Source organism: Sitodiplosis mosellana, unplaced genomic scaffold (assembly GCF_009176505.1).
Source record: "Sitodiplosis mosellana isolate CC-2019 unplaced genomic scaffold, AAFC_SMos_1.0 Smas_scaffold_1, whole genome shotgun sequence".
In the NCBI taxonomy this organism is placed as follows: Eukaryota; Metazoa; Arthropoda; class Insecta; order Diptera; family Cecidomyiidae; genus Sitodiplosis; species Sitodiplosis mosellana.
The window spans coordinates 8,838,475-8,850,502 of NW_022595244.1; the positions used below are offsets into that span (position 1 = coordinate 8,838,475).

Genomic DNA, 12,028 nt, shown 5'->3' on the forward strand with positions numbered 1-12,028 from the left:
AATGTTTATAACAGATTTTAATCATCCAGTATTTTCCTTTCAATGCAATAGAAAAAAGTTGTATTTTTTCGATTAATTTTCTAAAAAAATTCGGCGAGCGGATAACAAATTTAAAAAATAAATAAAAATTCCGCGGGCTAAGAGTAAATCCTTAAATTGTTCTACTTTAAGCTACAATCATCAATCTCATTGACGAAATTATACGTCTTTGACCTTAACAAATTGGCTTGGGTCGCCAATTTTCGGATCGAATCGTACAACAACTTTGTCGGGATCTTCACCGACTTCTAAAAATGAGTTCCAATCGGAGAAAAAGTAGAAACCATTTTTACGCGGTGGTGGCAATGGTTCCTCAGATACTGGTTGATCTAAGCCGTCGTTGCCGCCGAATGAACCGGCTAAATCGCCATTTTTAGACTCTTCTGTTGTAGTTGTTGTCGATGTGGTTGACGACGGTGATGATGACTCGGTCTCTGTGTCTTTTTCTTTTTTCAAGTCCTCATTTTTACCTTCGCGTGGTGTTTCACTAGTTTTTTCATCGTCCATTGCCACATTTTCCAACTTCGCAGTGTCTTGGTCGTCGGATTTTGTAATGTCATCGGCATCATCATCGTCTGATGTGGTTGAACTACTGCCCGACGATTGAGTTGTGCCGGTGATATCCAGTTGAATTCGTGTCGGTTCGGAAGCGTTGGTTTGTCGTTTTACTTCATTTTTCGTTGCACTCTGAACGTCATAGGTTGGATCTGGTCCTTCACTTTCGAGCAAAGTGTCTTTGCTCAAGTTGAAATTTTTCAAATTCAACTTATCCAATTCTTCTTCAGTGAGATTGGCATTTAGATTGTCTAATTGTTTGATAGTGTCCAGCAGTAGGTGCAATTTCTGATAATCTTCTTTCATAGTCGACGATATACCTTGACCAGTTGAGTGTTCCACTGGTTCAGTTGTATCAATTCGTCTTGTGATGACCGGTGTTGCACTTGTTGCTTGCTGATTCACACTCTTCACACCAATATTACCGAGCACTTTGGCCAATTCCGGTGACAAAAATCCTACATCAACCTCTGGCACTTCGGAGATTTTGTTGTACGGTTTTGCAGTTACTTCGAATGTTTCGCTGCCACTTTCTTCGCTGTCATTGTTTAATTTCTCAATGACATCGTCAATTTCTTTGCTGCCGCGTTCTTCTTCCTCCAGAAGACCGTATGTTTTTAGCAATTTCTCTAGGTCTTCATCTTTTGCGGCCTTTTCCTCTGGCAACGGAAGCGGTTTGAAAGAGGAAAAGTCATCGGGTTTGATTTCCAACGAACTTTCTTCGATTTTACCCTCAATATCGGAAGCAGTCACCGATTTTGGCAATGGTTTAAATTCACTCACCGAAAGCGACTCATCTTTCAATGAGCTTGGGAAAATCGGATGGAACTCATCTTGATATGCACCTGCGGTTACATGGGCTGGTGGCTCTTCATTTGTAAGCAATCCAAATGATTCCAGCAATTCTTTGAGCTCAGGTGTGAGTTCAGGTTTTGGAGTTGTGGTGGTTGTCGTCGTCGTTGCCGCGATAGTAGTTGTTCTTACAGTGGTTGGACCAGCAATGGTTGACGGTTGTTGTGACTCGCTTGAAATAGTTGGTGTGTCATCGGGTTCCAAACCAATCGAAGCAAGCATATTTTTCACATTTGGTCGCATTGTTGGTGTAACGGTCGGAGTGAAGTATGTCGTTTGTGCACTGAATCGACTGCTGTACTTTGGATTCAGCTGCGTGCTGCCCACATTCGATTCTTGTGTCACTTTGAATGTTGCGGTTTTCGGATGGTATGTGGACACAAAATCAGTTGGAATGGCATTGGCCGAAATAGTTTGAAGCGTTGCCTTTGGATGGTATGACGAAATTGGTGGTTCAAGTGTGGTCTTAGGTTGATTGAAACTAGCAGCAGTTTGAAGTGTTGCTTTTGGACGATATCCAGACACCGTTTGAACTGTTGATTTTGGATACATGTTTGCCATCGTTTGCATTGTACTCTTTGGATGGAATGTTGCAAAGGTTTGCGCTGGCGCTGGTTTCGGGTACAGGCTTGGCATTGTTTGCATCGTCATTCTCGGGTGCATATTCGCAACGGTTTGTGCTGTCAATCTTGGATTGTAAGCCGAAACAGTTTGTACGGTTGCTTTGGGATGGAACGTTGTCACCGGAGCTGTGTATGTGGTTTTCATACGGTTGATTGGGAAATTCGGTTTGAATGTGGTGGGCATTTTATGATTAGTTACATCGGAATGTGCTCCAATCATGTCTAACACGGAGTTTTCCGCTGATGCGGGGACAACAATTCGTTGAGGTTTCGGATTTTTGAGATTTTTGGTGACGTCAATCATTTTGGTGACGGGTGTTTGAGTGAAGAGCTCCTAAACGTACAAAAGGAAAATAATTAAAATTGAAAACAATCCACATCACGAGATAATTTACCTCTAATCGCTCCTCCGAGTAGTTGTTTGTGTTGAATGGCAGCACTAACATCAATGATCGCATGTGTTTGGCACGTTCAAAATCTCCAATTGCCAAACTTCGTTTGTACTCTTCACGCGTCACCATTTCGAATAGGTCTTCGATTTCCCCACGAGTCAGTCGAGGCAGACGGGGATCTTTCTGCAAAATCTTCTGCACTTCGTTGATTGTATCGGTCACATCAATCATTGCCTGCCGCACGTGCTGCTGCTTCAAATCATTCATCGATCTTGGCTCTTTGTACGAATACATTTCATATGAATCGGGATAGGCAATATTCGGCGGCGATGCTAGCACAATGCTCAATTGCAACAGCATCAGTATTGACCAGGAGAATTTACTGTTATTTCGTGGCATGTTGCTATTGGTTTCTCTGGAAGAAAAACAAAACAAGGAAAATTAGGTCAGTTAAAAATTATTCAACGATAAACAGCAGAAAAAAATGGTTGAAATAAATTTCTTATTGTCATTTTGATTAAATAATTCCAAATGTTGCGGCTATTTATGTTTATAAATGTTCCATAGGCACGAATAAAATCCCATCAACAATATTTGCGTATAGCCTACAAAAAGATAAAGTGGAACGACATAACCAGTTATTTGATGTCAATCTTTCACTTGCAAATTGCTTTAATTAATTCAACATAAACTACCTTGAAACATGATATGAAACGCAAATTTCAATTTATTCATTTTCGATTAAATCGCGTTTGTGTCAAACATCAAATGCTAAATAAATTTGCGTTCAGAAATGCCGCTATTTTCGTAACCTTTACACGCGTTGTGTCGACATCGGTTTATCGGTTTGTGTTGCCGAAAAAATGGTTTGTGTCAATTCAAATTGAAAGTTCAATGTTAGACCCATTTAATCTGAAGTTGGGACATTTACGACACACTTGGACTAATCTATTGTGTGTATGTTTTTCCACCAAATTACATTTTAAATTCAGATTAAACATGTAAGAAAAAAACGTAAATAAAAATGTAAAAAAATGGAAATATTATGTTTTCTCCTCAGTTTTCATTAATTCAAATTGAATGAATTGAGTGAAACATTGAACGCACCCATTTTATGCCGGTATTTCAACAGTCAAGTCGAATAAAATGTGATATGCAATAAAAAAAATGGATAAAAACGGCTCATGTTCAAAATGGAAATATATTTTCAAAATCCTACTTAAAAATGAAAGGAAACATGAATTGTGTGCCAAAGAGAGAGCGCATTGTTTTGAATCGCCGGTGTTGTCACTTGTCATAACATATGAATCTTGGTGAAGTGTCAAACTAGTCAAGCATCAAACACAACATACTTGACATTTATTGGCGAAGTTTCTTTGTGTGCCAAATGTGCTTTGAAAATCACGTATCATTGTCTAAAATATGGAATTTAGTATTTCGTTCGTTATTTTGAGCGTTTTTACACTGTTTTCAACTATTTATTTTTGATGCAATATTCTAATAATCCCTTTTATTTTAAACCGTATGCCATTGCCGAATAGTTCCATAGTAAAAGACATCCAAATTGGGAATAGCACAGAAAATTCGCATACACAGAAAAAGAAGAGTTTATTAAAATAAGATATATATTTGGTCGTACTGGTAAAATTACGTGATCGCTATTATCACAAGAGAAACTTTCGCCAAATTGTGAATCAGAGTAGGTGGATTTTTACCATAGTTTGAAATTTCTATATGAACCATATCATTTATATTTGTTTATTATTGAGAAAATGATTACCAAATAACTCGTTCATTAAATTTTACTCAATTTTCTTTCTTATCGTTCCAGAGTTTATCTGCACTAGACCGAAAACAAAATTAAAATTTCATCGCAAAAATGAGCTATTGGTCAAAACTGCGGAATTTCACAGCCATCGCTGTTGGTTGCGGTACTGGAATTGGCGTTTACTTATATTTAAATCGAAATCGTGAAGCACTCGTTTATACCTCATGGACAACCAATACAGTGGTGCCGCCAGAGGCCAAATGGGACTTCAATTGGGATCAGTAAGTGCGAGATATTTTTAGCAAAACTGCACCATTTCATTCATTCCATCGATTTATTGTTCAATTCAAAAATATATCTCGTTGTTTGACTCACAAATTTTCCAAATTTCTAGTCGTGATCCAGCAAGTTTGGTAAAACCATTAAAATCCAAAGCAACGCCAGAAGACGAGAATAAGTACAATGAACGTTTGGAAGCGGTGAAGCCAACGGCTGTGCGACACTTGATACTCATTCGCCATGGACAATACAACTTGGACGGTGTAACCGATGCGGATCGTTTCCTAACCGAAATTGGTCGCAAGCAAGCGGCCTATACCGGTGACCGTTTGAAATTGTTGCAAATTCCCTTCGATAAAATGGTTCGATCGACAATGACGCGTGCCCAAGAGACGGGAAAAATCATATCAACGCAGGTTGCCAACATACCGATCGAAAACTGTTCACTGATCGAAGAAGGTGCTCCGATTGCACCGCAACCACCGATTGGCCACTGGCATCCAGAACCACATGTGAGTTTCTAACATTTCACTCCCATTTTCGTGTCTATCGCACTATGGTGCGACTATGGTAGTATATCATAGAGAGACTTTATTTTAAGACAAGAATAACCGGGTGCAAGATACCATTTCTATGTGAAACCAGTACCAATTGCTTCTTTTTCATTCCACTGCAGCAGTTTTTCCAAGATGGAGCTCGCATTGAAGCCGGCTTTCGCAAATACTTTCATCGGGCTAGTGCAAAACAACAGAATGACTCATACACATTGATCGTTTGTCATGCCAATGTCATTCGGTACTTTGTTTGTCGGTAAGAAATCGAAAATGATGCAAAAATATTCTTTGCTTCTGTCGAAATGACACATATTCAATTGACTCAATCGAAAGAATATCCATTCGATTGAGAACTGAACAAAGATTATGTCCATTTTCATTCATTTTCTTTTCTTTTGTCCCATTAGCGCACTTCAAATCCCCGCCGAAGCTTGGTTGCGAATTTCCCTGAATCATGCATCAATTACATGGATTTCAATCCAACCATCGGGCCGTGTCACACTCCGTTTGCTTGGCGACTCCGGTCACATCCCACCAGAACATGTTACATCGAGATGAATTTGCATTTTTTTAATCGAAAATTTATATATAATTTGAACAAAAAAATACAGAATTGACTGCCGACACCCGAACAGAAAAATAAGTATTGATCACAAATTGTATTTAACGTATGGATTAGTCATTTGTCGTGGTTTCCGTCAAAATAATTATGTAATAAAGTGACCAATCCATTTTGTTGATGGTAAAATTTGCATTTGAATTTGTCCAAACTATGAAATTAGTGACGTTTTTTCATGCAGGTTGTTACAATGTGTCACTGTCAATTGACTATTTGCGTCTTCTACTTATTATACAGTACAGACAAATTGGAATTTTTCAAAATTCACATCCATTGTGTGTATAATTTTTTTGTCGAACGCATCAATTATTTCTTTTCCATGCAATTTGGTTTTTTTTTCTGCAACGACGTACAACTTTAAATCGCTTGCATAATACGTTGTTCCGCAAAATGTCATCAAAAAGATACATTGTGATGAGGTAGTCGTAAATTTGGTTGATTACCTCATTCTAATATTTGGTTCCATTACACAATGAATGGTTTTTAAGCGATTTGTATGCAAATTTTCACGCTTCAAATGCGAAAAATTGGTTGAATATTCACATCTTGAATTGCACATAACAAGCCGTCAGGTGCATATAATGCAATTTACGCGGCGGAATAAATTACAATTAGTTTATGCAATATTAGTTTCTGGAAATTCAATTTTTCAATGCATTTCTTCATTTTCACTTTTATGCTTCAACATTTTGTTTTACAAGAATACGAAACCGATGAACTGAAACCGGTAAACTTGAAATAATTCCATTAACAAAACGGTATTTCCATTTTAGTTCAGTTCTTAAGCGAAAGTATACATCAAAACAGAGTACAGAAAACATCTTTTGAAAAATGATGGGCCAAAACAATGGTGTGTGTTCAGTTTAATAGCCGTAATTTATGCGAGATAAGACGAATGAGAGAAAGAAAAGAAACGGTGAAAAAATGATTTTGTTTTCTTCTCAAACCGTTGCGTTGAGAGTGTGTCATTTGGCGTGAGTAATGAAAGTAAAAGCACGACCTCGACATCTTCCAAATTCATAGTCTAAAATTTTGGAATTTAATTGAAATACGCATGAGAAATTTCTTTTCGGTACAAATGAGCTGAATTCGTCATAGCACATTGGCATTTTTGATTCAAATGCCAACACATAAAACTTTTATTGTGACCAATTTATCCCAATTACAAGCATCAATGAGATGCCTTGGTCCAATATTCATTTATCATCATTAGCGAGAACGAAGCAATGGCACCGCATATTTTCTTTTTCAACAATAAATGGCCCAATTGCAACCGCGTTGTATTTGTTTCCGAAAATGTGGAGAAAAAAACCAAAGAAGAAGTGGAAAAAAAGACAGAAAATTGAAGTGATTAACCGAAATTGTGTGGCTGGTCCGCATATAACTAAAAGTACATTTACTTTCAACTGATGACTCGTTTCGTTGTGTGTTTTTTTCCTCACTTTTCGAATTGTATTTCTGAAAAATCTCCACGAATCACAAAAAATGTGTAACAAAAGTGAGAAATGTTGACAAAACCTTGGTCGGTGGCTTTTACAGCAGCCAAAATGAACGCACCATAATGAACGAAATCTGTGTAAACAAAAGGTCATGCTAAACAACTTTCTCAATCGGTTTTTATCATGCTTTGATTGGCCCATGCAGTTGGTCATTTCGATCGGCACCTCTCATTCGATGATTGGACTTTTTTTATGCCGTTGGTTTTTTTTCTTCTTTTGTGTGTCGATTTTATCTTTGGAAAAACTCGTTTTACTTTCGAGCGGCGGATTTTTGGAGTGTGGTTTCGCATTGACGTAAATTTCATCGGTAATAACACCTAATTACGGAAGTACTTTTTGTTTTATTTTCGTACAGCCCAACAATGTCTGGTTTCCTTGGCCTCTGATCTTTTCCGTCGAAATAAAGAGACTGAAAAAAAATTCAAGCGCATGATCGTTAGCCCAAGCAATGTTCAATCTCATCGTTGATTTGAAATAAGTTCGAAAGGTGAAGGAAATATAAAAAGCCACAATGTCATACAGCATAATGATCTGTAGTAATCATAATTGGTCTGGTGAAGCAAGTAAAACAAAGCACCAAAGAAACACCTATCATTCACTCATACTACGGCCACTCGATCGATGAATTATGAATGCAATAATTGAGTGTCATTTGAGCTTGTTACAGGAAAACGATGGATTTGTTTTCCACTTGATTGAATCGTGTTTTGGTCAAATGAATCTTCGTCTTGTTAACTTTTCTGCCAACTTTCTTCAAACGGTAAACTATAGACGCCTGTCAGCTAGCTAAACGATTTGACTGTGATTGATTGCTATAAAATTGCAAATACACTGAAAATGCGGATAATTCTCTGGACAACTTTGTAAGAAATGAGCATGAAAAATGACATGTGGCGCAAATAAATAAACGTTTCTAACGGCATCATCCGCTCTCATCACATCTTTTGCATAAATGAGTAAAAAAATAAACATAATCCAACACTAGACGGTCATAAACTCAAAATTTTTGCTTCACTTGCAACACGACTAACGTTCTCACTTCACACATCTGACTTCAATTTCACTAATACGTCCACCCATTGACTATGGCATATGTTATTGACCCGAACCGGACTTTACCGCCGTTTTTCTCGTTATGCGTTGCATTTCAAAAACTCACGCATGTTTACAGTTTTGAATGCATGCCGATTTTCCATCATTGAGAAACTTGTTGCTGACTTGGATTGAAGTTCAACGCAATAATCATTCTTTACGCCTCTTTGGCGTCGTGTTGGAGGTTCAACAACGGCCCGAAGACCGGAGAGCAAGAGAGAGAGAAAGAAGTGTTGAATTAAAATCGGAGGTAGATCGACTTGACATGAAAATTCAAAATTGCATTGACCCAAAAAAAAATTGACCACTTCTCTTGCAGTAAAACATGAAAACGAGTTTTTCTTTGGTTTCACTCAGAAACTAAATGAAAAAAAAACCATCTGAAAGATAATTAAACGGCAAAGATTTTTTTGTTATGGTCTATAAAACTACGATACATCGCTTCAATTCAGGCATTTTAATGCTAATTTTAGTATTTATCGTCGGTTTTTTTTACCTTCAATTCGGTTTGCTCCCCAGTTGATTTGTTGATTTTTGGATCGAAACAACACAAAATCAAAATAGGTTATCGAATCGATTAACAGCAACTGTTGAATTTTGTTTGTTTTCAGCTATTCGTCTATGTAAACAGCAGTTCACACCTGTCACACACACGCATATGAATTACACTTAATGAATGTGACTTTTTCTTCAGTCCATCAGACCGTTTGGTCCAATGTAAATACACACAATTTCTCTCTTTCGGTGGCTCACTGACGGGTTGTGGTTTCTTAATTTGGATAAAATTGATCACAGCATGAATGTGAAATTTCGTTTATTTTTTTCTTTCTCTTCCAGAAATCAGTCGAAGTGACTCAGTTTCTCACTAAAAAAAAATCAAACTCACACACGCACTTGTACGTACACTCACATAAATCGGCTGGCAATTCAAGCGAAAATACAGAATTTAAAATCAAGGTAAAGTTTATTTTCTGTTGGTCATTGAGGTCTTGAGATGTATGCAGTTTGTTTTCTATTGTCAATATGTACTAAAACGCAATCGGTCGAGTCAGTGCAGTCAATTTTCCAATGAATACGTGACAAAAATCGACAAATAAACACGGGCACACGCATTCACAAAAAGCCACGATAAATCAATGATCTGTGGTATACGATATGAGTATTGGCTCGGAACTTTCTCTGCAAAAATCGCACGCTCAACTCGATGACGTATTTTTTTTCGATGAGTTGACTTCAATTTTGTGTACGAAGAGAAAAAAAAGAAGAGAAATGATAATGCTTTGCATACATGGATATCACACACAAAAATAGCACTGAAGACGTTTAAAACGAATCAAGTGGAACATGAACACACAATATTCATTCAACAGATATTTTTCTCTCTTAATGGCGAGACGGTGATCGTTTCATAAATCACAGTTTTATGCTAGTTAAATGCAATATTTCAACAAAAAAAAAATGTTGTAAATTCAACGGAAACTTTTTAAACAATAGACTCTGCGCTACACACCGTTCACTTGCTTGTTTACCAATCAACTGTTGGGCTTCAACTGAGGCTGATAGTTGAGCTAGCACAAACAACGGCTAAAACGTAGGGAAAAAACGTAAGCCGGTGAATGTGGTGATCGTTGCGATATGCTCTGCTGTTGAGCATACTCGGTAGATATGCATATGAATCACGCTGGTTACCACAATGAAATCGACCCTTTCATTGTGTATATGTTACACGATCGAACATGTTGCAAATATGTGGCGCGTGGCAAACAGCACAGGTGATTGCCAATCGCATAGAGAACAAAATAAACAATATTGACATTTTTGCTTCTATTTTGTACAAAGATAAGATGACTTGCATAACATCATCCCTCCCCATTTGGCATACAAAGAAAAGTTTTTTTCATTAGATTTTTCTATCGCCATCAAATGTTATCTTCAAAAATTTAGAAAAATTTATCAAATCCATCATTTGAAAGAAATTGAAATACCGACATTTCCATTTGTTTTATTGAACGATTTGTTTGTGCGAAGATTCTATTTAAGTTTTTTGTTGATGAGTAAACTATTGAAGGATAGATATTTCTTTGTGTAAAAACCGAGAATAAAGTTGAAAAGTGTGGAAAAATTTAAGGGTCATATTCACTCATTTGCGCTGTTTTTAGAAAAGTAATAATAATATTTTTTTTTAAATCCTCTTGAGGCAACGGTTTTGCAATGCAGTTATTTGTATGGAACATTTGTATGTGACACCTATATGTGTGTGTCGGTTTATATGCGCATTGAGCATGCCTATGAATGTATTGTCAACAGAGCTGACAAAGGCACCTACGAGGTGCCGGCACTTACTTGAGTGCGCACCTAATACTATTAAAAAACACTTTTTTCTCAATAGTTTTGGAATTTCATTATTTTCATCATCTAAATATCATAGATTTATTTTGAAAAAAATTACATCAAACTCAAAAATACTCAATTTTTTTTCGAATAGTACTAGGTGCGCACCCAAGGTAGTAGGTGCCGGCACCCCGTAGGTGCCTATGTCAGCTCTGATTGTCAATATCTCTTTTGGAGTTGGTGTTTTTATGACAAATACCTGAATTGTGTTTGCATTCTATTTCAAAGTCTTTTTTTTTACTTTTTTTCAAAATATTGAAACGATAGAAATGGAAAAGTTTAAGCTGAAAAGTTCTTTCAAAATGTCGTGAAGAAAGAGTTCACCAGGGAAAACTTGGAAAATTACTTCGAAAATGTGTATCTTCCTAAATCCATGAAACGCATGAAACACTGCCTGGTTATCATTGCATTCGGAGGTCATTTCATCTACTTCCTAACTGGATTGATTTTATTTGATTGGGTAAAGTATAGTGAATTCAATTTCAAAAAAGGAAATGTTTCAATTTTCATATGTTTTAGCCATCAAAATGGGAAAGCATCTGCTCCTTTCCAATCTACTCAACTCCAACCCAACTCATTTGGTTTTCAATCGTACCCACAACAGGTAATACGTACGATACAAAGTAGATTATATCAATATTAACACGAATAAACACTTTACAGCATTTATTCTGGTATTCGCCCGTATGGAGGAAAACTCAAAACCTACAAATATTATTATTGTGCAACTTTGTTCGCCTATGAATTCGTCTGGATCTGTTCGATTTTCACCTATGTTTATTTGTGGATACACATATATATCGATTATGCTGAAAAGAGTGTAGAACCATGGTTGAACATACAATTTTTGTTCCTTTTATATGTTGTGGCGGCTGGATACACGATTTGTTCTCATTGGGCTAAGAATACATCTGTCCATGTCTTTCTGTGTCGACATGAGATTCTTGGAGTAAGCGAATTTGAAGAAAATTTACTGTAAATATTCATTGAGTATTGTTTCATTTCACTTCCACAGATAGAACCAAAAATAACAAAATATTATGTCGGAAGTCATGGCATATCTCGTGAATAGCTTAAACTTTTGTTTTTATTTTTCACGTTATCGTGTATATTGTCAATTATTACAAGTGGATTCGATTATGGATTAATAGCATTGCTCCCCACAATGATTTACATAGAGACAATTGGTTTGTCATTTAGACATGTTCTTTTTTTAAATTCTGTAACAAATCAGTATGAAAGTCTTTTTCATTACAGCATCCATGGTATTCAGTATGGATCATTGTTCCGGAAGAGGTGGATTTTGTTTGGCTATATGGTACTTCTTCATGGGAATATTTTTTGTGCTTAAACTATTGTCATGGA

At 36.7% G+C, this 12,028-nt stretch overlaps 2 protein-coding genes across 10 annotated transcripts; one reads left to right on the forward strand and one right to left on the reverse strand.

The window, feature by feature from the left end:
• Positions 1 to 9,800, reverse strand: LOC129573797 (mucin-2). Of its 7 annotated transcripts, none has more exons than XM_055454904.1 (3): positions 8,212 to 8,244; positions 2,465 to 2,876; positions 1 to 2,403 (listed from the first exon to the last, which is right to left on the reverse strand). In XM_055454904.1, the coding sequence occupies exons 1-3, from the start codon at positions 8,226 to 8,228 to the stop codon at positions 199 to 201; spliced, it is 2,634 nt and encodes an 877-aa protein (XP_055310879.1). In that variant the 5' UTR covers positions 8,229 to 8,244; the 3' UTR covers positions 1 to 198. The 7 variants fall into 7 exon arrangements, with proteins under 7 accessions (XP_055310879.1, XP_055310892.1, XP_055310923.1 ...); XM_055454917.1 differs by lacking the exon at positions 8,212 to 8,244 and adding an exon at positions 3,157 to 3,617 and having other exon boundaries at positions 2,465 to 3,066; XM_055454948.1 differs by lacking the exon at positions 8,212 to 8,244 and adding an exon at positions 9,783 to 9,800 and having other exon boundaries at positions 7 to 2,403.
• On the forward strand, positions 3,777 to 5,810 carry LOC129573837 (serine/threonine-protein phosphatase Pgam5, mitochondrial). Of its 3 annotated transcripts, XM_055454970.1 has the most exons (6): positions 3,807 to 3,900; positions 4,003 to 4,160; positions 4,293 to 4,510; positions 4,624 to 5,020; positions 5,185 to 5,318; positions 5,470 to 5,810. In XM_055454970.1, the coding sequence occupies exons 3-6, from the start codon at positions 4,341 to 4,343 to the stop codon at positions 5,618 to 5,620; spliced, it is 852 nt and encodes a 283-aa protein (XP_055310945.1). In that variant the 5' UTR covers positions 3,807 to 3,900; positions 4,003 to 4,160; positions 4,293 to 4,340; the 3' UTR covers positions 5,621 to 5,810. The 3 variants fall into 3 exon arrangements, with proteins under 3 accessions (XP_055310937.1, XP_055310953.1, XP_055310945.1); XM_055454962.1 differs by having other exon boundaries at positions 3,777 to 4,160; XM_055454978.1 differs by having other exon boundaries at positions 3,799 to 4,160; positions 5,188 to 5,318.
• Positions 9,801 to 12,028: the final 2,228 nt, after the last annotated feature.